At 37.9% G+C, this 24,978-nt stretch overlaps 1 protein-coding gene across 1 annotated transcript; it reads right to left on the reverse strand.

Annotated features, from left to right (window-relative positions):
* Positions 1-200: 200 nt before the first annotated feature.
* Positions 201-18,846, reverse strand: LOC307120329 (uncharacterized protein). The gene is made up of 5 exons (XM_079807319.1): positions 18,725-18,846; positions 14,789-15,124; positions 12,780-13,124; positions 3,428-3,555; positions 201-2,964 (listed from the first exon to the last, which is right to left on the reverse strand). The coding sequence occupies exons 1-5, from the start codon at positions 18,807-18,809 to the stop codon at positions 2,947-2,949; spliced, it is 912 nt and encodes a 303-aa protein (XP_079663445.1). The 5' UTR covers positions 18,810-18,846; the 3' UTR covers positions 201-2,946.
* Positions 18,847-24,978: the final 6,132 nt, after the last annotated feature.

Raw genomic sequence — 24,978 nt, forward strand, 5'->3', positions numbered from 1 at the left:
ATCAACCACAGACAGCAAAACAAACACTGCCGCCCACTGATCATCACATCAACAGTATAGGCTAAGTCACAGGACGGAACAACCATAATAAAGTTGCTAGTGAAAGTATGCATCAGTGTTGAAACCAATAATAACTCAATGATTCAATATTAACTTACTTATTTCAGATAACACAAACATATTTTAGAGACACACAGATTCCAGCCGTCATATGTTTTTAATCATATTTATCATATAAAAATACAAAGAATTCTCAAGTTCATTTCCTTGTTTCAGAAAAGAAAATTGTATTAATGTGGGTTTTAGTTCAAAGTAGTGTTCTAATCAAGACCACCTAAACCGAGACCAAGTCAAGACCTAGACCAGCGTGTGCCGAGACCAAGACCAAGACCAGACCAACACAACACTCCTCAAATTCATCTAAAAGATCTGTATCTACTGTCTGAGAAATGTCTTATATTTAATCAATAAATACAATAAAAAAACAATCAAAATTACCAATCAAATCACTAACAACAAAATTCATCTTTGTGTTGCAGAGGTGGCACAGAAGTTGCATCTGAATTGTTACAATTACACATACATAAATAATGTTCAGATTAATTTAACATTAAACCATTAGCATTGTTTAACAGTCGCTGACTCATTTATTCAAAGCAGCGGATTCATTTAATAATGAAACGAATTAGCAAAAACTTGTCTTAAATTGTGTCTTGTTTATTGAACGTTTGTATAAAATCCATATCTCATTTGCAATTGTGCTCATATTCATGAAAACAGCTCTCTTGCTCTTGTAATATTGCTTAATTGTATCCTATGTTATATAAAAAATAAGATCTCATACAAGTACGTTTTTGCAATCTTAAATGTTGTGGGCATTTATATGAATTTTGGGCATTTTTGAGAAAATTCTGCATTGATTTTGAATGCGGCAGCACAGTAACAAAGGAAATCACATTACAAAGAAGTTATTGATTGCATTTTATGCAGTACATTTTACATCAAATCACATTAATGATGTTAACAAATAAATAAGAATGCACCGGTTATTTAGTGATATCCTGGCAGTTGTGGTCTTGAGATAAAATCCAGAGCCTTCTTAGTCTGAGACCGAGGCAAGACCAAGACTTTCAAAAAAGTTTAGAGTACTACAACACTAGTTCAAGGCACTTTTTCTCTTGGCTGATATAAAAGGTGTACAGAAAGAAAAATGTCTTACTAAAACATCTTATTGATGTTTGATAAATAAATATTTGTCACAGGCTTTTCTGAGTTTAACATATAAACTTTGACACAAACTATTTTTCTTAAAATATTTACATGAAATAAATAAACATCATGATACTTCTCCATTGAGGCTATTTACATATGAATGAGCACCAGACAAGAGTCAAATCCAGAAAAAGGAACAAGGGAAGGCTGGACTAGCTGCCATCAAACAATGTCTACAATACTAACACATCAGCAAAATACAATAATTCCATGAGTTTAAAAAAAGAAATCAAATTGGACACTCAGCAGAACAAAGAGACACAAGATGGAAAAAAATAAATGGACAAATGACACAACGGGTCTTCACCTCCTCACATGCCAACAGATAAAACTGAAGAACAAATCAGCACCTCGTAAAATTTTCAGGTTTAACGGCAGAGTAACGCAGCCTATATACATCCAGTTACATAATAAATACTCTCAGCAAAGTGTTTCACCAACTTAATAAATAAAATAATTTCCAAGCTTATTGAAGCTGGTTTTGTTTCCAGTGTAGCTGCTGGAGAGTGTTTTCTGATGAAGGTGAATGATTGTGTTAGTGTTTAAATTATAAACATAGGAACATATTGATACCAGTCTTCTCCAGTAACAGCAACACCACCAGTAAAACACAGACAGTATCAGTAGAGCAGACGCTCCGTGTGTGTGAGTAAAATAATGCCCATCTGGTTGAGGTAATTGTGGAAACAGTCAGTTCTATCAGATATAAGAGGATGTAAACAGACGGTAATAACTGATGTCAAACCAGATCAGCATTAGTGCAAATGACCAGAAACAGATGATGTCACTGTTTCTGTCTGGATCAAAGCTTTAATAAACCTCTACACACTGAGAAACATCAGGCACTCGCTGATCTACTGATGTTAACATGCTGCTTTGTTTCTTACTTTGTCCGTTTAGGGCTACTGTAGAAACATGGCAGCACAAAATGGTGATTTCACTGTATTCCATACGGTGTATGGAAATAGAAATGGCTCATGCTAAGGTAATAAAAACATAACGGCTCATTATTTAACATAGAAACATAGTTATGTATATTATATTGCATTTCTGTTAATAGATCCTCATAAATACGACACACTGCCCCTTTAAGGCAAAGTGTCTTCATTTAAACAAATGATAAGAAATCAGTTTTTGATGTCTTATTTAAATAGGGTAATAGGTGAATTTTGACTGGTAGAGGTGTCGACCACTGGGATCCTGACACAATTACTCTGTGAGTGACGAGAGTTTCAGCTGATCCTCATCTCTACATCATTTCCTAATTTTCTTCAGTGTCTCTTCCAATGCAAGTATCAAAATTATATAATAATGTTACATTGTTCTATTAGCAGCCTCGGCCTGAGTCTGATTCAAGGACGTGTCCTCCCAACCTGATCTCACAGCAATTCGTACATATTTTACGTGGTGGCTAATTTGTATGACCTCACTCGTACGAATTCAAACGATTTTTGCTAAATCGTACGCATTTGACGAGTTGCCAAAATCGTATGAATGACCTACCTCAAACCCCGCCCCTAAACCTACCCGTCACTGGGGTTTAGACAAAACGTTCAAATTTGTACAAGTGAGGTCGTACAAATTGGCTACTACGTAAAATACATACAAATTGGTCGTGAGATAGCGTTGGTCCTCCTCCTCATAGGAATGGCATTCGGATCAGGTAGCGAGTTATCACAAGTTATCATCGCCCTGTAAGAAAACACAGATTCACAGAAGGTAAAAGTAAAGAGGAGGATTGATATTTCAGTTACACAAACACAATAACACTACAGACTTGGAATTTTTTCCCTAGACATTTCCCGAAATATTTAACTGCATCAAACTTTCATCTGTACTACAGAAATATACACTTGAAATATTGTGATTCCAATATCACATCGAAAATGATAAGTTGTATTGGCGCATTCAAATAAGACAATTACTCTCTGAAAATGTACACTTTATGCTTATTTGGGAGTTATTTGTGGTGTTGTTTGTTTTAAAACGGTCTCACCGGTGAATATCTGCTTCTGTGAATTTTCACAGTGTTCATTTATGCTACACTCATAATTCTAAGCAAGTGTGAACTGCTTTTATTTTACGCTCATAATTATAATTATATAATAATATAAAAATTATTAATCTTGTTGAATCGGCTGTATGTAATACTTACATTCTGTGGTACTGCTGTATGGCTCCTACGGCGATAGTAAAACACACCAACACCAACCGCAGCTGCAAACACCAGCAGAACAACAGCAGCACATATTCCTGCTACAGCAGCTGAAGACAGACCCGAACCTGGAACAGATAAACACACACAGTCATTACTAGAAAGTGAATGATAATCCATCCAGTACTTAACAATATCTTTGACTCATAATTACACCTTTATACTTTGGTCATCCGGTGTATGACATTGATTTAACTGATAAATGGCACCATCTGTTTTAGCAACAGTAGCTAGAGCAGCATCACAGCACTATGTTTACATGGACACTTTTTGCTTTAATTGGAATTAATTCATTATTCATTAATGAATCCGAATGTAGTGTTTACATGAACGGTAAATAAAGGGATCAGGTTGATAAAAAAAAGTTCAGTTCAGGGCTGCAAACTCAGGGGTGAAAAAGGTGACAAAAACATGAGACCCACGTCAGGCTAATTAACAGTTCCAAGCTTAACATATTACTGAAATATTGAAAGTTTATCATAACATTTCTTTAACAGATGCTTACCTTAATAGGGGTGGGCGATATGACCAAAATCTTATTTCACAAAAAAACGATAAGGATAGGCTATTTATCATGATATACACTCACCTAAAGGATTATTAGGAACACCATACTAATACTGTGTTTGACCCCCTTTCGCCTTCAGAACTGCCTTAATTCTATGTGGCATTGAGTCAACAAGGTGCTGAAAGCATTCTTTAGAAATGTTGGCCCATATTGATAGGATAGCATCTTGCAGTTGATGGAGATTTGTGGGATGCACATCCAGGGCACGAAGCTCCCGTTCCACCACATCCCAAAGATGCTCTATTGGGTTGAGATCTGGTGACTGTGGGGGCCATTTTAGTACAGTGACCTCATTGTCATGTTCAAGAAACCAATTTGAAATGATTTGAGCTTTGTGACATGGTGCATTATCCTGCTGGAAGTAGCCATCAGAGGATGGGTACATGGTGGTCATAAAGGGATGGACATGGTCACCTGAGAAACAATGCTCAGGTAGGGCGTGGCATTTAAACAATGGCCAATTGGCACTAAGGGGTCTAAAGTGAGCCAAGAAAACATCCCCCACACCATTACACCACCACCACCAGCCTGCACAGTGGTAATAAGGCATGATGGATCCATGTTCTCATTCTGTTTACGCCAAATTCTGACTCTACCACCTGAATGTCTCAACAGAAATCGAGACTCATCAGACCAGGCAACATTTTTCCAGTCTTCAACTGTCCAATTTTGGTGAGCTCGTGCAAATTGTAGCCTCTTTTTCCTATTAGTAGTGGAGATGAGTGGTACCCGGTGGGGTCTTCTGCTGTTGTAGCCCATCCGCCTCAAGGTTGTGCGTGTTGTGGCTTCACAAATGCTTTGCTGCATACCTCGGTTGTAACGAGTGGTTATTTCAGTCAAAGTTGCTCTTCTATCAGCTTGAATCAGTCGGCCCATTCTCCTCTGACCTCTAGCATCAACAAGGCATTTTCGCCCACAGGACTGCCGCATACTGGATGTTTTTCCCTTTTCACATCATTCTTTGTAAACCCTAGAAATGGTTGTGCGTGAAAATCCCAGTAACTGAGCAGATTATGAAATACTCAGACCGGCCCGTCTGGCACCAACAACCATGCCACGCTCAAAATTGCTTAAATCACCTTTCTTTCCCATTCTGACATTCAGTTTGGAGTTCAGGAGATTGTCTTGACCAGGACCACACCCCTAAATGCATTGAAGCAACTGCCATGTGATTGGTTGATTAGATAATTGCATTAATGAGAAATTGAACAGCTGTTCCTAATAATCCTTTAGGTGAGTGTAGTTATTTTTGCTGTAAATAAGGATTTTATGATATCAACATTTTTCATACCATATACATTTCATAATTCTTGTCACCAATGTCAATATCACAAAAAAACTACTAGCCTAAATAAATGAAACTCAAGCTCACTGAAGACAAGTAAACAGCTATTCTCAGATTCTGAAGCCTTTATACAATCATGCAGTGAATACTGCACGTCGATTGGTTAAAAAAGTTAAAGAAATTGAACCAATGACGGCGCGGCATGCACGAGCCAATGGTGAGTGAGCCCGCCGAAATGGGTGGAGACTCGTGCTATAAAAGCGGCCCGTTTCACCATGGGAAATCAATTGGTTTCGACTGAAGCAACGCAAGAGGTGTCTTCGCGTGTAGCAGGACAAATTACGCAGTACTCGTTCCGTATCTAAGGGAACCGAGGTTATGTTAGTAACTGAGTACGTTCCCTTGCGATACTACACGAGTACTGCGTCGTTCGTCTTATTAATATAATAAGACAAGATGCATATGGGGCCAATACAATCACGATGTCCTATGTAAGATGACGACTAAATACAGTGAGAAGCACTAACCAAGGGCTCCAAGACACTAAGTAGAAGTCATTCACCAGGACCCCATTACTAGGACCTCTAAGGGCCTAGTTTATGGATATATGGGGCAGAGAGTGGTTACTCCCAGACTAAGTCAGGGATATAACAAAAAACACGTGAGTGCAACAGTCCATGCCTCTCGTGACTCCCAAGGGACATTGAAGGCCCAAGGAGAAGTAAACAAGAGCTATGGCATCTACTATCCATCTAGACAGTCTAGGCTTTGTGACTGGAAGACCTTTCGTGCGGCCACCAAAGCAAGCAAAAAACTGCTCCGCCTGTCGAAAAGAGGCGGAGCGATCAATGCACGTCCTCAGGGCTCTGACAGGACAGAGGCGGTTCAACCCCTGTTAGTCCTGAAGGCCCGGGTATACTTCGGCCGTCCGCGTTCGTGCACCGCCCGCATGACGTAATTTTCGTCACTCGGAGGGCTCGCGGCCGGCCGCACACCCCGTCCGCGCGCAGCCCAAATTTTGTGACCGCGCGGACGGTCCGCGTGCAACAGCGCATGCGCCAGCAGTACAGAAGAGTCCACTAGGTGGCAATAAACACAGTATTGAGCACAGTGTTCAGCCGTCGAAGAAGAGTGTGCAAAGACCGGTTTAAAAACAACACGCTTGGAAAAAAAAGAGAGAATTTTTGATTCTTCAGTGTTTCTTCCAAACTATGTAGCTATGGTGGATGCACTACAGTTCTTCTCCGATCATGCCCAGCGAATGTCCCGTTGATGACAGGACTCAGTGCTGCCCTCCGATGTCTGGTGGAGCATAGACACTTTTTTACTGCGCATGTGTCGAACGCGATCCTCCGCGCGCATCCGTTGTGTAGTATACTTTGAAAGACGCGCGGACAGGGCTGCGCGCGTGACGCGTCCGGGCGCGGTAAGTGAAGTATACCCGGGCCTAGAGAAGGAGGAAGGGCGGAGAGAACTACCAGCTGCGCCCTAAAAGGGGGTAGATAGGATTTTTAGTAGTAGAAAGAACTATTACTGTTAGGCCTATGTTTGATATTTCATGTTTGCATGATGGTGACAAGCTGCTGATATTTTCAGTTTTTACAAAGCATTTGCTGTTAATAATAACCTATTACTGGTGTTATTTATTGATATTACCTTTTGGCTAAGAAATATTTAGCATTTTTCTTATTTCATATTATTTCTGAGTATATAGGATATGTTTAAGGTATGTTTGTACAATATTTGCTTTCATATTTCATGCATATTTTCGGCAAAGATATTTAACAAATAAGTCATTTGTTTTACATTTACACCATGATGATCACTTCGGTGTGGTGCACTTGGAACATACAGAGTTTCCCACTGTTTGTGTATAATATCCATTCTTCTACATTGATACTTTTATTTTTTTTAAACAATAGATTTAATATGAATCTATTTTCGGGTCCTAATTAGAAGACGATGAGCACATGAAGCTTTGCCCCATGCTGCTTATATTTATCAAGCAGTAAAAACGCCCCTCATTCCCACGCCCAAAAAGCGCCTGTGGATGAGAGTATGAAAGAAGGACTGGTGGGATGATATTCCTGCAGCACGAGAATTTTAGAACATTTTAGTTATTCATGACACTTCATTCAACAAAAACTAAAGCTCGTTCCTCGAGTCATACGTCATTACGCCATTTCATCGCACATCCGCAGTGCTTTCCAGCCATGGAACCACCCATTTCAATCTTGATCGAAATTTAATTCAGATCGAGCTCAATCGGATTGATTAAGGTGTTTCAGTCGTGAAGTTTTTTCAGTCCAATTGAGTCGTCAATCTGATTACTAAAAGATTATTTGGTTGCATGTAAACCAGGGGCGTTTCATCAGGGCTCAAGTCAAGTCACCTTTATTCAGAGGTGGAAAGAGTAACAAAATATTCTATTCAAGTAAAAGTACTGTTACTTCAATGAAATTTTACTTAAGTACAAGTAAAAGTACCGGTCTAAAAATTTACTCAAGTAAAAGTAAAAAGTAGTTCATTTAAAATGTACTCAGAGTAAAAGTTACTGAGTTACTTTTTTAACTGCAGGGGTGGGGAATCTCCTGTGTAGGGTTGTCACGATATGAAAACATCAGAGTTTCACAGGATCACGGTATTAAACAATTATTTAATAAATAAACTGTATTATTAAATTATGGTTATTATTATCAGCAGTTAAATTGGCATTAAATTAATGAAAACTGTTTTTTTTTTGTTGGGGGGTTGAACAAATGCTTTATTATAATAAACTTTAAACCATATAAAAATGTCAATAAAACATGTCTAATCAACCAAATTCAATAAATGGTTATGAATTAGATTAACAAATTATTTTTATCATTAACTTATTAAAATGTTTAAGAATCCTATGATTTTTTTCTTTTTATGATGTTTATACAAATATATGACCACAATGGTGGTAATTAAATAAAATGTAACAAACTTTTATCCTTTAATTTTTTGGCAAAGTGCTGCAAAACAGATTTTCAAGAGATTTTCAAAAACGTTTATTTTGATGGGTTTTAGTGAAGAGCTGCTTCTGTGAAAACCTGTTTCAGAGTGTATTTGACTGGTTTTTAAAATGTTCATGTGTTCTTGTCCAAATATGGTTTGTGAGACGTAAAAACACCACGAGCATCGCGCACTTGAGTATGTAGTAGACGAAACGGCGCTGCTCATCACAGAGACAGAACAAGCAGATCATTTATTTATATAGCAGTGTTTTGCTTTAATATTCACAGACCATGTCGCAATTTGATTTATTGTACAGCACTACCGTCGATGTATTCATTCATCCATCAGTTTGCTTGTTTTACGTGACATCTGCGTTATAGGCTACTGTAAATTGTTGTGACTGGATTCCGGGATTCCCTCTGCATCACAGAAATCACTCGGCCTTAAAGGTCCCATGGCATGGCATTTTTCTATTATTTTATAATGTTTCCTGAGGTGTACTTATATTGTTAGTATGATTTTTACATCATAAAATGTCATAATTTAGAAATAAAAGGCATTTTTTCTATACTGCTGTTTGCCCTGTGGCTGAATGCCCTGTTTCAAGAGGCGTGTCTGCTGTGAGACTTCAGTAAAAATGCCCACTGTTGTGATTGGCTGACATCTTTGCATTTTAAATGAGCGGAGGGGGCGTGGTTTAGCGAGGTCTACAACGCACAAGCTGCTGCCAGAGAGACGGATGGACCTGAGTTCACTTCACATCAGTTCTCAGCATGTCTCAGTTCAGTGAACTGTTGTAGTTACTAGAATATACTTCAGGTTATTAGTTTATTTCTAGTCGGAGGGGCTGTCACTCATGTCAGAAAGTTAGTAACTTTAGTAAATTATGGATCAGCGCTGACTCGAGACACAAACCGTTTAGAACGATTCAGTCCGATTTTGGTGAACTGGTTCGGTTCACTAAAAAGAACCGATTCAAAAGAATGATTAGTTCGCGAACCGGACATCACGGAGACGGAGCGATTGCTAACAAAGTTATTTATAGTAACTACTGAGTTGTGAGAGCGCTGTCAGTCAGCGCGAGTTTATTGTGTTTGTATCTGAGAGTTCTGAATAAACACGAGTCCCAGTCACACCGAGTCCGTCTTCATCATTATTACCAACTTTGTAACACATGCAATGTACCATTACAGCGAGATGAACGAGTTAGTAAGTGTTGATTATAGCATTATTTTTAGATATGTTCCAATCAGTGTGGGGGGTAACGTGTTACAAAATAACGGATTACAGTAACGATATTACTTTTTTGGGTAACGAAGTAAAGTAACGCATTACACTAAAAATATTGGTAACTACACTACTTTACTAGACTATAGGAACGCGCTTTCCTGCGTTACTCAAGCCGCGTTTGCCTGTGTGTAAAGATCTGATATGTTTAAGTGCTGCGTGCACCGTTGCCATAGAGCAGTGTTTCCCAAACGAGGTGCCGTCTGACAAGAGCAGGAGTGCCGTGTAAAAGTCCTTCAAATTCTCTCTTTGTAAACTTTGTTCAATTCATGCGAGTGCTGCAGTATGTTTGAATAAGACCACTCATTTTCGCCGTCATGCACACGTCTCACAGTGCGCAAATATTGAGTTATCTTTCAAGTTTTGCTCTTGAACGGACAAACTCACACAAAAACTATGTCAACATGCCCATCTTGATGAGTATCCTAGCAGACATAGTCTGTATATGCCTTAAAGGGTTAGTTCACCCAAAAATGAAAATTCTGTCATTAATTACTCACCCTCATGTCGTTGGACACCCGTAAGACCTCCGTTCATATTCGGAACACAAATGAAGATATTTTAGTTGAAAGCTGATGGCTGAGAAAGGCTTCAGACAGGCCTCCATTGGCATTCAGTACATTGACACTTCCAAGATCCATGAAAGGCACTTAAAACGTCGTTACAAAGTCCATCTCACCACAGTGGCTCTACAATAATTTTACGATGCGATGACAATAGTTTTTGTGCGCAAAAAAAAATCAAAGTAACACCTTTATCCAACTTGTTCTCGACTTCCGTGTGTGCCTCCACGACGCATGCGCGAGAATATGACGTAGCGCCGGCGTTCGGGAATCCATGAAATACACACTTAAGCCCCATTTTGAGCACTACGCCAAGACCTAAAGCACGATCAATGTAGAATCCAACAGCTTAGACAAGCGCGTCTTCCTCTGCTCGTAAACAAATCGCTTCTGGGTCATATGTCCGAACGCCGGATCTACGTCATATTCTCGCGCATGCGTCGTGGAGGCACACACGGAAGTCGAGAACAAGTTGGATAAAGGTGTTATTTTGATTTTTTTTTGCGCACAAAAACTATTGTCATCGCATCGTAAAATTATTGTAGAGCCACTGTGGTGAGATGGACTTTGTAACGACGTTTTAAGTGCCTTTCATGGATCTTGGAAGTGTCAATGTACTGAATGCAAATGGAGGCCTGTCTGAAGCCTTTCTCAGCCATCAGCTTTCAACTAAAATATCTTCATTTGTGTTCCGAATATGAACGGAGGTCTTACGGGTGTCCAACGACATGAGGGTGAGTAATTAATGACAGAATTTTCATTTTTGGGTGAACTAACCCTTTAAAACGACGCATATCCGAGCATTAAAGGGGCAGTAGGATTAGGTCTTAAAGGGGAAGTAGCCTTTACTGCTGTCTGTTTAATGTCAAACAACAAAAGACAAGGACATCACTCACTGCTCTTGATTGAATAGATTTTGTAAATTTAATAGGATTAATCTTTAATTTATACAGTCAAATATGCAATGTTATTTTACATTTGATCAATTTCTGTACCTGAAAACTAATGTTAGACGTACCTGAAAAACCTGAAAAGAATTGTTTATTTTATTAGTGTCTTTGCTCAATAGTATTTATTTGTGCTGCTGCTTGTATTTAAATAATTTGTTCTTATTATTTTCTTTATCTTTATTTGACAGTAGTCCTTTTTGTTTGTTTGGGGAAACACTGCCATAGAGCCATATGATATTTGTCCATATATCTACACGGTAAATTAAGAAATGGGAAAGTAAAGTAATAAGTAGTGTAGTTACTTTCAAATACAGTAACTAGTAAAGTAATCTCATTACAATTTACAGATGTAACTGGTAACTAGTAACTAATTACTTTTTTTGAGTAACTACCCCAACACTGGTTCCAATCATATGAAAAGCGTCAGTGACGCGCATTGAGTACACAGCGCAAACAAAGACACAATAGCAGTAATCGAATGTAATCCAGTTTATTGTGGGGATAGCTGGATAGCCTAGCCGGATACCCTCACGCTTACCCCCCTTCTGCTTAATCTCGTACCGCGTTTGGTGCTCCTTTATCTACACAGGGGGATGTTCCCGAACATGTTCTATCCGTTTCCTCATTTGCATCAACATTTTCTGTAACTTTGATGATATCCTCCAGGACAACACCACGTTATTTTTTTCTATATCCAAAGCATGCCCATACTAACTAGTGGTTCACGACGGCGTTTCGCTTTCAGCTGGATCTGCATCACTGACATGTCCGTCTCCATCTTTTTGTGATTTTTGCGCGTTCTCCCGCCCTTCAATTCACTGCAGTCGTTTCCAGATCGCTTTTTCCCCACTTTCGTATTATTTACTTATTTTACTCAGTAACGGATGTGGTTTAAAATGTAGCGAAGTACAATACTTAAAACAAAACATACTTAAGTAAAAGTAAAAGTACAGATTTTTAAAACTACTTAAAAAGTGGAAGTACACAGAAAAACTACTCAATTACAGTAACGCAAGTAAATGTAATTCGTTACTTTCCACCTCTGCCTTTATTTATATAGTGCTTTTTACAATGCATATTGTTTCAAAACAACAGGAAAATAATGCAACAGAATTTAATAGAAAGTAATATAGTTAAATATTTAGTGTCCCCACCAATGCACCAAAGTGCGAAAGGGACGGATTTTTCAATCACATTCAACACAGAGTTACACTAGCTGTCAATATTCTAGACTGTTCTGCCTCTGGATATATAGTCCAATCAGCGTCAATTCACGTTCTGTGGAGTACCGCCCCTTCAAAAACCTTCAAGTAAGTGTGTTTTTATGATAGCAGTAACTGTAAAGTGACATTGTAGGGTCTGTGCTTTTATTTTTATTTATTTATTTTCATTATTAGTTCAGTGAATTTAACTTCTGCTTTAAAAATAATGATTTTAGTGTTTTTTAGACTGCAATGTTACAATGTTAGAATTTAATGTGATTTAACTCCTTTTTTGCACATAGGCTTTCATAGACTATACGATTACATTCCCTGTTTGTTTTCATAGCCTTCAATGTGAACATTGTATGTAGGACAATATTGGGCAGGATGTGAAATTGTTTGTTTTTTTAATTCCTCAAAGGAAAATGTATTTAATGAGTGTATCATACACTCACCAGTGATATAAACGCTGAATCTCTTCACTCTATTGATGCTGAAACTGCTGCTGTTGTTGATGATGATCTGTAGTTTATATTCTCCAGAGTCTGGGGTTTTAGTGTCTGTGATGGTCAGAGATCCAGTCTGATGATCCAGCTTCAGTCTGTCTCTGAATCTCTCTTCACACTGATCATCTGTACAGATCTGACTCTGATCTCCACTGATTTCAGCGATGAGAATGTCATTAAAATACCACGTCACTGAATCATTTGGGCTTTTCATTACACCAGGATCCAAAGTAACAGATTCTCCCTCCTTCAGTGACTTTCTCTTCACTTCATCTCGTTCACCAGCAGAAACACCTGAAACACAAACCAAAAAAAAACACACAACAAAAACAAGACAACAACAAGAAAACCACACAACACGAAAGGCCTGTGAACAAGATTGTGATTGCACAAGCCCTTTCTTGACTTTCGAGCTGAAAAGAAACATTTTAGTTTGTGCTTTTAAACTCATTTTACATCCTTAATTTATATCAAATCCTCATTTAAACAGATAATAATTGAAGTTGGTGAGAGATTATTTGACTATACCTGACATCTCCATTTGAACTCAACTGAAGCTTCCTGTGAACCCTAATATAGTTATCATCATGGGACTTTATAGTTATCGTTATTGTGTGAATGGGCCTTTAGTTTTATATCATAAGCTGTTTAATGATGTAAAGTGAGATAATTCTATAAACTGCACTTGCTCAGTAAGTTTGTAAAGATTATCTGTATATATAATAAACAACTCAGAATATCACTGTAAAAAAATCAATTAAAGGGGTCATGAACTAGCTTTTAAAAAAAATGTATACTGTTGTCTGAGGTCAACTTATGACGTTTGCGCAGTTTTTACATTCAAAAACATCATAATGAATAAGTAATAGGCTATTTTCTGCCTTGGTTTTGAGGCTCTCTGAAGAAACGGTCGGTTTCTATGGGCGTGCCGCACTGAAGACTTGGAAGTAAACGCCCACGGCTAGGATTGGATAAGATTTGCATATTTAATGAGCTTCAGCTCCCCTCAGTACATGTGGAAATTGTTTTGAAAGCATGTGAAGAAACGCTAACAGGGCTCGCAAAATGTTTTTATCAAACAAACACAATGATTTATCTGTCATCCACCCGCGATTGATTGGAATGTTATTTTTTTATTACTTGGCCGACCCGATCTGTGAATTTAACCTTGAACCGTACACACACGCGTGCGCAAGAAAGGAATGTTATTTCACTATTTAAGATATGTTTTGGTATCCCGTCTGAAAAACACATTGCCCCGGGACGTTGGGCTTTGCGAGCCCTGGCCCACAACGTTACAAGTGAGTCTAATCACGAATGAACCAATAACACCTCAAATAAAGGATTCTCCAGCCTGTGACCGCGTGCTAAGGTATGTTCAGTTAGACACGTACACATAATCAATACGATCTGTAACAATGCAATACTTGTTTTACTCACGACATGTTCAAAACATGTTTTACTCACATAAGTGTGTGTTGCACCATTCCTGTCGGATCCAATATAGAAGGCACAGCATTGTGTTTTAATCTCAATATGTCTGCAAATCCAGTCTCGACCTGTATCTTGTTTACAAACGATTCCGCGGTGAAATGGAGCGAACAAACGCGCAATGTTTTACGCACGTGAGCTGGAACCGGCACGTTTATTGCTCGTAGTGACCCGTTTAGCTCCACGAGTCATTGAGCGGGCTTGAGGTGGCGTTTCAGCATACAATGACATCAAGGGTCGACATATTTCTGAGATCTCTTGTTTTCTGGACCTGGTGTCAATAAAAGCTTTTCTTTGACTAACAAGGAAGTTTTCAGCTCCGAAACTTACAGGATATTCTTATATCACGATAAACTTTTATATATCAAAGGCTCAAAGGAAAGTTAATTTCTCAATTCATCACCCCTTTAACACAATGTGTCTTAAACTTATATAAACTGCATTTAAACATTCATTAAATGACTCACCACTGACAAAAACATTGAAGATTTTGTCACTGCTGCTGCTGCTACTGATGATCTTCAGTTCATAAACTCCAGAGTCTTCAATTGTGATGTTTGTGATGGTCAGAGATCCAGTCTCATGATCCAGCTTCAGTCTGCTTCTGAATCTCTCAGTACCTTTATTACATTCAACATCTGTACAGGGATCACTGAGGTCTCCACTAATTTGAGCTATTCGAGTGTCATTATAATACCATTTAATAACTTCTTGTTGGTTTGTTTTAACTCCAGTGTGAAAAATGACTGAATCTCCCTCCTTCATTGACACTGACACTCCACCTGTATCCACACCAGATGCACCTGAAGAAACACAAAACAAACATTAAGCAGCGTTGAAAGGGCCCTCACAACTCAAGATTCACACCTTTTAACATCTCTAAGGCCTTACGATTAGACTGACCAAATGTGATGTTGTTCCGGTCAAATCTCAATGCGGAGTTAATCACAGTGTAAAACATGCCACACTTCCTGTTGTCAGCAGGTGGCGACTGTAACTGAATATTGGCGTGTAGATGTCTTCAGGCCAGGACTCTTATCAAACATGTTAAGTTTGGGGCAGACCGGACAATGTATGAACAAGTTACAACAACTTCCTTTTTAATGGCGAAACATCGAAATTTGTGAGGCCGCCACGGACACGCCCACCAGAGAAAACTCAAGATCTACACAATTTAACGTCGCAAAGAACTTTAGATTAGAGTGACCACATATGATGTTGATCTGATTAAATCTCTAGGAGGAGGAGTTCAAGTGCGTCTGGAAATGGCAAAAACTGCAAAATATTTGCAGAGAAATTTCAAAATATCTGACTTCCTGTTGGGTTTTCAGTTTTTGCTTTCAGGTCTTTTGTTTAGGTATTGGGCTGTTACATGTGTGTACTGAATTGCTAGCCTGGCGTGGCCATACTCAATTAATTCTAGTCAGAATTTGAGTCTGGTACCGCTCCATTGAGCTTTGATTATGGGGCGTGTTTCAACCGAGCCAGGAAAGACCTCAATTGGATAGACCCACAACCAATCAGAGCAACGGAGCGACGCGTAACGTTAGTTGTCAAATGTCAACAGAACTCAACTGCACTGTGTTGCCAAGTCCGTGTTTTTCTCCATGTCCGCGGGTTGAAGCGACCCCAATTATGTGATTATATAAACCCAGGAATGCGAATTTTAGCAGGCAACCTTGCCAAAATAACATATTTTGCCAACCAAACGCCATTTTTTTCCGGAGAACACCCCGGAAAGTTATTGTTTTGGGCTATAGTTTTGAATAGCAATTGTGCGCGACATTGCAAAAACACTTGGAAACCCTGTCTGCACGCACGCTGGATTAAGTAACGTTACAAGAAAAAGATGAGTGTAAACAATCTTTGCCAGTAATAAAATAATTTAAGGATACACAGAGTACTTACCAACACGATCATCGTTTCTGAGAGAAATAGGGAAGGTGAATGCATATACGAACAAGTTCTCCGTTTAGGATAAGAGCAAATTCAACCCAAGAGCCTTCGATGACGTGGATGATTACGTTACTGTTTATCATCTGTCCATCATCGTCTAAAGCCCGCCCTGACAATTTCATTGGTCCGAACAGTTTCTGTTCGGGCATAATTACTCCTCTATGGAGCGAGTCCAGACCGAATTGCCCGAGCAAAAAAAATTGTGGGCGGGGCTAAATTCGGCTGGCATCCAGGCTACTGAATTGCATACTTGTACGTGAAATGTAGCGCGAATGGTGCTGAATTGAAATGTTCTAGGTGGCACTATCGAGCCAGTTTGCCACACCTAATTCTAAAACCCATATCAGACATACATTTTCACAACTTCTGACGTGTGTGCAAAGTCTCATGAGTTTTCGAGAATGTTAAGGCCCTCAAAAATGTGATTCATTTCGGAGAAGAAGAATAATAGCAATTCCAATAGGGTCCTCACACCATCGGTGCTCGAGCCCTAAAAATATACAATACCGCTATGAATTTTTTTCTACATTAAGATTTTGAGTAAAGCGCGTCGACACATTCAACCACACGTGTCTAGACATACACATTTCGCAAAATGAAGCAATGGAAAAGAAGTAGGCTGTACTGTGTGGGACCATTTCGACAGAAAGGCCGACGAAGTTACTTGCAAAATATGCTATGCGGTATTAAAATACAGCAGTAGTACAAGCTCTAGACTGGTGGAAAGCAAATGAAAGGCGCTTCCCAAGGCTGGCCACTCTAGTAAGGCGTTATCTCTGTATTCCAGATGTGTGAGACCACGTCGTTGAGAAGTATGTTGCACCACAGACACGTGACACCAATGTCGTCGGCACAACAATAAATTAATCTTACCCTCGTTTTTTCCTTTATCTTTCTTATCAATCTTTTACTTTTTTTCTGTTCTGATGACTGAATATATTCTTCATACATATTGTGTATTGCATACAAAATTGTATGTCAGTAATGTAAACTCTGCACTGTTTACTGTTTATTATCATTATTTTTAATTCACTTAAGGACTATGTGCAAATTATACACCATCAGAGTTGCAATTTTATTTCATTTTTACATTAAAAACAACTTTAAAGATAAACACATAAATTCAGTATTTATAATCTATAATAAAAATCTGGAATGTGTCATCCAGAGCTTTAACTTTTGATGTTTTAGGAATATACTGATGGCAATAATTTTACCTTACCATACAATGGGTGAATATACTATACCTGACGATACACTATATTGTTTTCAGCAGAATGTGACAAGAAAGTATTTCTAAGTAACCTATTATTTTCAAGAAATCTACAATGACAAAATGACTGAAAAAATACTCTTTTAATCACAAAATGCAAAACAATGCAGGTGCATTTTCAAATGTTTTATCTGTCAGTAACGATTATTTTGTTTATCTACTGAAGATTTTATTTTTTATTTGTAATAAGGATAGATATAAGTGGACAATAGCCTTTAATATGACTTAAAGAGGCAATAGTATCAGAAGTGATAATCATATTGTTTTAGTGAACAACACTAAAATACAGTAAATGTATGAACAATAAACGTATGTATATTATGTAAAACCAAATGGCATCAGAGGGCGCCAGGGGTCTGATTGTTGTTACACTTTACATCAAATCAAATTACAAAAATTACATCTAATGTTTAATTGCACTTAATCCGCAACGTTTGGCCACATCTTTATGCATCTACATGCAAACTCAGAACGAGGGGTTAAAGTTTTAGCCTATCTTATGTCATTTTGCTTATCAAGTAGATAAATGCATCTTGATTTAACAATTTTTATACTTTTTGACTGGAAATAAGAAAAAAATACTAAGACAGACAGCATTGTTGCATTTTTTGCAGTGTAAGGGATATAAATTGTAGACTATAGGCTACCGTTTATTCAGGATCAGGCTCAGCAAGAAATACAACAAAGAGAGAACAGATGAGAGACGGTAGTAAAGAACTGCTCTGTTAAAGATATATAATGTTATTTACTGATTGTGTGTGCGAGAGAGAATATGATTTTACCTCCAAGACCGTGAAATGATAGAGGGGTAAGAAACGAGGCAAAACTGAAGAGAATTGAGAGATGTAGGCTAATATCTCAATTTGTGTTACTTTGTGTTCAATCACTATTGCTAAAAATTGCTCTTGCAAATCATGTTATCTTATGGTCCACCCCAGCCCCTGATGTTTTTAAAACCTTGAAACTGTTGTACATCATTTTCACGAAGCACACTCATGTTCGTTTTTTTATCGTCAAAAAGTGTTACACGCAATTCTGTGACCGTGTGCGCTGTCGTCTCTTTTGTCTCGTCTCTCTCTTTCATCCATATTCCCAAAAATAACTTCAATCCTTTCACTACAGCGCCTAGCCTAGCCTACTGTACGCTCAGACACCAATAGAAAGATTGTCTTACCATTGTCGAGTAAAAACCAGGTCACCGAGAGCAAATTAAAGAGACTCTTCACTTTCACAACTTCCCCCCTCATGCTTTTGATCATAAAAGCGCTGTTCCTCTGCTTATGGCGACGCAGTTCTTTCCCTGCGTGTCTTTTCCAGTGTGGGGTTTTCCCAATTCGCTATGCATAAAAGGGATAATATACACATTAAATAAATAATAAATAAATATGTGTGTGTGTGTGTGTGTATTATTATTATGTATATATATATATATATATATATATATATATATATATATATATATATATATATATATATATATATATATATATATATATATATATATATATATATATATATATATATATATATATATATATATATATATATAAACACACATGCATGTATATATTTAAGTAACATTTTTTATATTTATATATTATTTATTATATATTAATTATATAAATATATATACAGTATACACATGCAAATATTTCTTAAATATATATACATGAATGTAGGTATATATATATATAGCCTACATAATAACTATACACACTACACGCATATATTATGTAAACACAAACTTTTATTTTGGATGCGATTAATAGATTTAACAGCACATTTACACACACACACACACACACACACACACACACACACACACACACACACACACACACACACACACACACACACACACACACACACACACACACACACACACACACACACACACACACACACACACACACACACACACACACACACACACACACACACATATATAATAGAACATTTAAAGTATATACATGTATATAAAAACAAAACAAAAAAATAAATAATAATTTAATGAATATAATTTTTTTTTAATAAAAAATATAATATATAAAAATAAATACAAAAAAAATGTCTACATTAAAATATATGTATATAAAAATAAAAGTGTTTCAGGTCTCAGTAAATGAGGTTGTTGTTGGTCATTTACTCCTGTTATCTAAAGATAACACAGTATGTATACCATGAGAGTGTTACAATCCACGCCTGTCCCGGACTCCATTTCCAAAGCCCCTCCCTGTCTCACACCTTGAACTCACTTCCTCATCATGTCTCCCGCTCTACCCGGATTCCCTGCACCTGGACCTTGTCATTAGTAGTGGGAAGTTCGGATCATTTTACTGACTCTGATCTTTGAATCTCGTTCAGCAAAATGAACAACTCTTTTTTCAAGTAATTTCAGCAGAATCTAATTAAAATGCTAAATGTTAAATTTTTCAACACATTTAGTACTTTTGGAATAAAAAATAAACTATAAGCTAATGCAGCCATGGCCAAACTTTGAGAAAGAAATGATTAATTAATTGCTATATAGCTTGCATCAGGCTATGTATGCAGTCTGTTAGTTCACCTCACCTCCCAATCCAAATCGTTCTTTTTTTTTTTGTCACCGTGACAGCCTCATAAGTAAATTAATACATGCGTCCGGAAACAGAAAAGATTAGTTCATCTCTCGAGTCTCGGATCATTCATTCATCAAGTGCCAGCCCCATAGACAAGGCTATGCAGTCACCGGAAACAGAAAAGATTTGTTCATCTTTCGAGTCTCGGATCATTCGTTCATCAAGTGCCAGCCCCATAGACAAGGCTATGCAGTCACCGGAAACAGAAAAGATTAGTTCATCTTTCGAGTCTTCTCGTTTGAGTCGTTCAAGTCCCCATAGGCTGAATGCAAAAACAGAAATGATTAGTTCATCTTTCGAGTCTCGTTTTTTTTCCACGTGACCGCTTCCCGGTTCAGTGTCTCGCAACATATACAGTCAAAATTACAGTCGTATTATTGACTGCATGTTGTAATATATGTATTATTATAAAAACATCAGAAGATATGTGCAATAACTGTTATGCCTATCCATTCTGACCAACCCAATCTGTCCAGGCTTCATTGGAAAATCAATTATTATACTAGCTAAAAAACTGAAAAAAAAAAAAAAAAAAAAAAACGCACTTGTTTGCAAGGAAGGTTGTGAATGAACTAATTTCTGTATCCAACAGGCTGTCACGTCATGAGACAAAAGAACGAGACTCGAGAGATGAGCTGTTTCTGCATTCAGCCTATGGGGACTTGAACGAACAACTCGAACGAGAAGACTCGAGAGATGAACTAATCATTTCTGTTTCCGGTGACTGCATAGCTTTGCCTATGGGGCTGGGACTTGATGAACGAATGACTCAAACTGAGACTCGAGAGATTAACTAATCATTTCAGTTTCCTGTACAGAACATATGGGAGGTTGCGCATGCGCTGTCAACATAAAATGAACGAATTGATCTCTGAGACAACTCGTTGTTCTCGAGTCATATTAAAGATTTGTTCAAAATTAATGAATCATTCATGAACGACACATCACTCGTCAAATAGCACTCCTTTATATTGTACTTACTCCCTGCACTCCTTGTCCGTTGTTAAATGTTACACTTCCGTATGTGTGCATGTGCCCGTTTATGAAATAAACCCGTCTTTGTGGAAGCCCTGGATCTTCTCTTCCCTGCGGCACCACACCATTGTGACAAAGAGGGCTCTTAATGAGAAGCATTACAACTACCCCTTGAACTCGTTCTTCAATTGAGGAGGAATAAAGTCGGCTTTGTGGAGAGTTACAAACCACCAGACTCAGGGCAGCATAACAAACAGGGAGGCCACACGCAAATGAAATCAACCCAGAAGCAGATCATTTTTAGGCAATACTCAAATGAAGTAAACAACATTGAAAGAATAAATAACTAATTAATAGACAAAAACTCCTGGTGTTGGAGTGGCCTCAAGGTCAAGCGACAACCACACTGACTAAGGACTTTTTATCAGTCGATTCAGCACCTGCCGACTCCACCCTATAAACACACAGATAGAACACACAAAACAAACACCACCTGTCAACTGGAAAATGCAAATAAGGGAAAAGAAGCTAGGCAGTAGATACTGGGTGTAGTATGACAATCAAGAACACGTCTGCAAAAACAGCAGCGGAAGCCATATTCAATGATTTCATCATATCCTTTGGATTTTACACTGAACTCCAAAAGATATTCTGATAAATGGGCAGCACGAATGAAAGAAACATACAGAATTGCAAGTTAAAACAGCAAATATAGTGAAAAGGGGGTAAACATATTCAGATCATTGTTCGGAGTCATTGTCCAAAACATGAGAAAAGGTGGACCAGAAAAACTTCTGGATAGTTAGTCATAATAAAGTAATTAAACTTAATTCAGTACATTTACCCTCCCATTTCTTAAAAGGTGAAGATTTTTTTTATGTTAAAATACTTTCTCTTACTCGAGTTCATCTCCCTCAATCACTTTCCATTTCAACCAATAGTGTGAGTTTGGGGTGTGGCTATTGTAACAGGCAGAGACAGAGGGTGTTCAGCCACTGTGGGACAATGACAAAATTCGCTGCATTTATACCTTCAAGGATTGAACATGAACATGTCAAAAGTGAATGCAGCATTATGATGAAACGCGCTACAGTGGACGCTTCAATACCATACAGCATCATCATACACACATTCAGAAAGATAAATAAACCTGTTCTAGTGTTTACTTTGATGTGTCCAGTGTAAACAGATTCACACAGTTGTGGCACCTACTTTTAACTGTTGAGATCAGCCTTTAACAAGCTGTAAAAAACGTGTTTGCAATGTTTGAGTTGAGCGAGATGCGGTGTGTAAAAAAAGGGGCATTTGCAAACTACATTCTTCACCTTTAAGTCCGGAAGAATTGGTACTCTTGTAAATGACTTGCCTGTTGACCAACTGTACCTGTTCCATCACCGGTGTAAGAATGGACTCCTCCAGGTGTTCAGGCTGGAGGGTTGCTGAACGACTAAAGAAATGTTATCAGAAAGATGGAAGAAAACTGTACTTTTCTCGTCTATTTTCACCCACTGCAACTTATACCAACGACGGAGATAAGTGCAGTTACACTAGCAAAATATGTGGGAGAGCGTTGCTATAATGTGACTATATTGTATTGCAATTAGGAGCACTTCAAAGTCAATACCAAATCAAAACTAGCACAGTATTTGTAATAGAAAGGATTTAATAACAAAATCTGGTTACGGTTACACTTAAAATAGTTTCAAAATGGATGTATGAGATGATAAACTTATACCATTAATCGTACACAGCATGAATAGAATGTTACCTGAGGGATGGGGGGGGGGGGGGGGTGAAAGGAAGAGAAGGCCCAAAGACCTCAAGAGCCGGAGAATAAAAGAGAAAGAGCTACAGTTACAACTTCTTTTTATCTCTCCTTGACAATGTGACTGAAACCAAATGTGAGACATTCAAAATCAGACCAAACCCCCCCCCCCGTTAAGGTGTGGCACACATTTGGCCTGCAGGCCTCTCTATAGTCTTGCAGATGGCCCTTCTGAAAAGGAAGATGGGGTTGACAACAGTAAAGCAAATGTATTTGTTCAATTTCAAAGATCAAATGTCTTTCATTATTTTCAATTCTTTCACCGGTATGCGGTATCTGAGATGCCACCTAAAGCAGGAAAGAGGAAGAAGAGAAAGATAGGATCTAAAACAGAGAGAGGTACTTCAGTGACAACTGATTCGGAAGAAGAAATGGCAGCCATCTTTGTGGAAAGTTGTGTAAGAGTTTGGACCGAGCATTTGTGCACATACACTATGTTGCCAAAAGTATTGCGACACCCATCCAAATAATTGAAATCAGCTGTTCCAGTCAATTCCATGGCCACAGGTGTATAAATCAAGCACTAGGCATGCAGACGCTTCTACAAACATTTGTGAAAGAACGGGTCGCTCTCAGGAGCTCAGTGAATTCAAGCGTGACACTGTGATAGGTTTCCATCTGTGTCCATTTGTGAAAATTCCACGGTCAACTGTTAGTGGTAGTGATGGGCAGACCGAGGCTTCGTGAAGCACTGAAACAGTTGAAACAAATGTGCCATATTGTTTCAAAGCTTCGAATCAATCTGACACCCGTCTCTACGGCGACATCTAGTGGTCACTTGCATGTGTTGATCTGAAATACCTTGACGATCCATGTAAAAAATAAAAAAAAAAACAGTTTTTAACATCTGTCTGACAACTACATGATCTAGGTTTTGTAACCTGTAGGTTCCTCATTGTGAATAACTTTTTGTGAGTTTTTTTTTGTGGTCATGAAAAATGAACATTAATAAAATAAATAAAGACACAATGTGTCACATTTGTTACATTACATTTTTATTCAAAAATATTATTTGCTCTGCTGTTGAAGGAGTAGCTGACTTCTTTTTTTTTACATATAATTTCTCCAGCCTTTGAAAAAATCCTCTCACATGGGACACTTATTGTCCTCTGCACCCTCCAAAATACCAGGATGAGTGCTCCTCAAATGGTGCATCAAGACTAGCTGCCTATCACAATACACACATCTTACTTTATTTGGTGTTTCCAAATGGAAACGCTCCCACACCACAGATGTACGGCATCTCTTGTAATGGACAATAACAAAGATAACTTCCTGATTAACAACATCCTCATGCTGGGAAAATGTTATATACACAAATGCAAATTCTTAAAGGTGAAACCATGATTTTATTTAGTTTAACTCTTATACAAAAACTCTTATATGAAAATGCAATCAGTCTTTTTTCCTTTATAGAAGAATATGATCTTCAAACAAAAACCTAGCCCCTTTGTTTTTTTGTTTCTTTTATTACGATTTTCCTGATATATTTTTCTACTGTACTTTCAAGCACCTGATCTGTATTTTGTAATACAAAAATGTTCTGTTATTGCCATGCTGTTTGTATATGATTATTTGTTCAGCAATAAAAAAAATGTACGGCATCTCTTATGTGGAGCCTCCATTTTTAACTATTCTATTAATATATCTATCTATATATCACATATGAATCTATATAATTCTATATCTCTAACTTATGCTGTCTGTGCTATCTGTCACTATCTAACATATGAATGTGTCACTATATCTATCCTATCTGTCACTGTCAATACCTATCAGTCAATATATCTCATTTAAATATAGCCTAACTAACCAAAGCGCACTATAAATCTCACTTATATCACAAAATCACTGCTATCACAAAATCTCTCTCCTCTCACACACACGACGAGGTGAAGATGGATTTACTTCACTTTTAAACTTTGTGGTGAATTAGGTTCATACAGATGTGTGACTGTGTGGTTTGTTCCGCCCCTTTAATCAAACGCAGTTTCGGCAGGCGCCACCTGA

This window comes from Gobio gobio, assembly GCF_949357685.1.
Source record: "Gobio gobio genome assembly, chromosome: 24".
In the NCBI taxonomy this organism is placed as follows: Eukaryota; Metazoa; Chordata; class Actinopteri; order Cypriniformes; family Gobionidae; genus Gobio; species Gobio gobio.

Coding starts and splice junctions, on each gene's coding strand:
- LOC307120329 (XM_079807319.1), bottom strand. CDS start 18,809: ATGATCAAAAGCATGAGGGGGGAAGTTGTGAAAGTGAAGAGTCTCTTT. Junction 15,125..18,724: donor CTGGTTTTTACTCGACAATG/GTAAGACAATCT, acceptor GTGTTTCTTCAG/GTGCATCTGGTGTGGATACA. Junction 3,556..12,779: donor ATTCAGCGTTTATATCACTG/GTGAGTGTATGA, acceptor TATCTGTTCCAG/GTTCGGGTCTGTCTTCAGCT.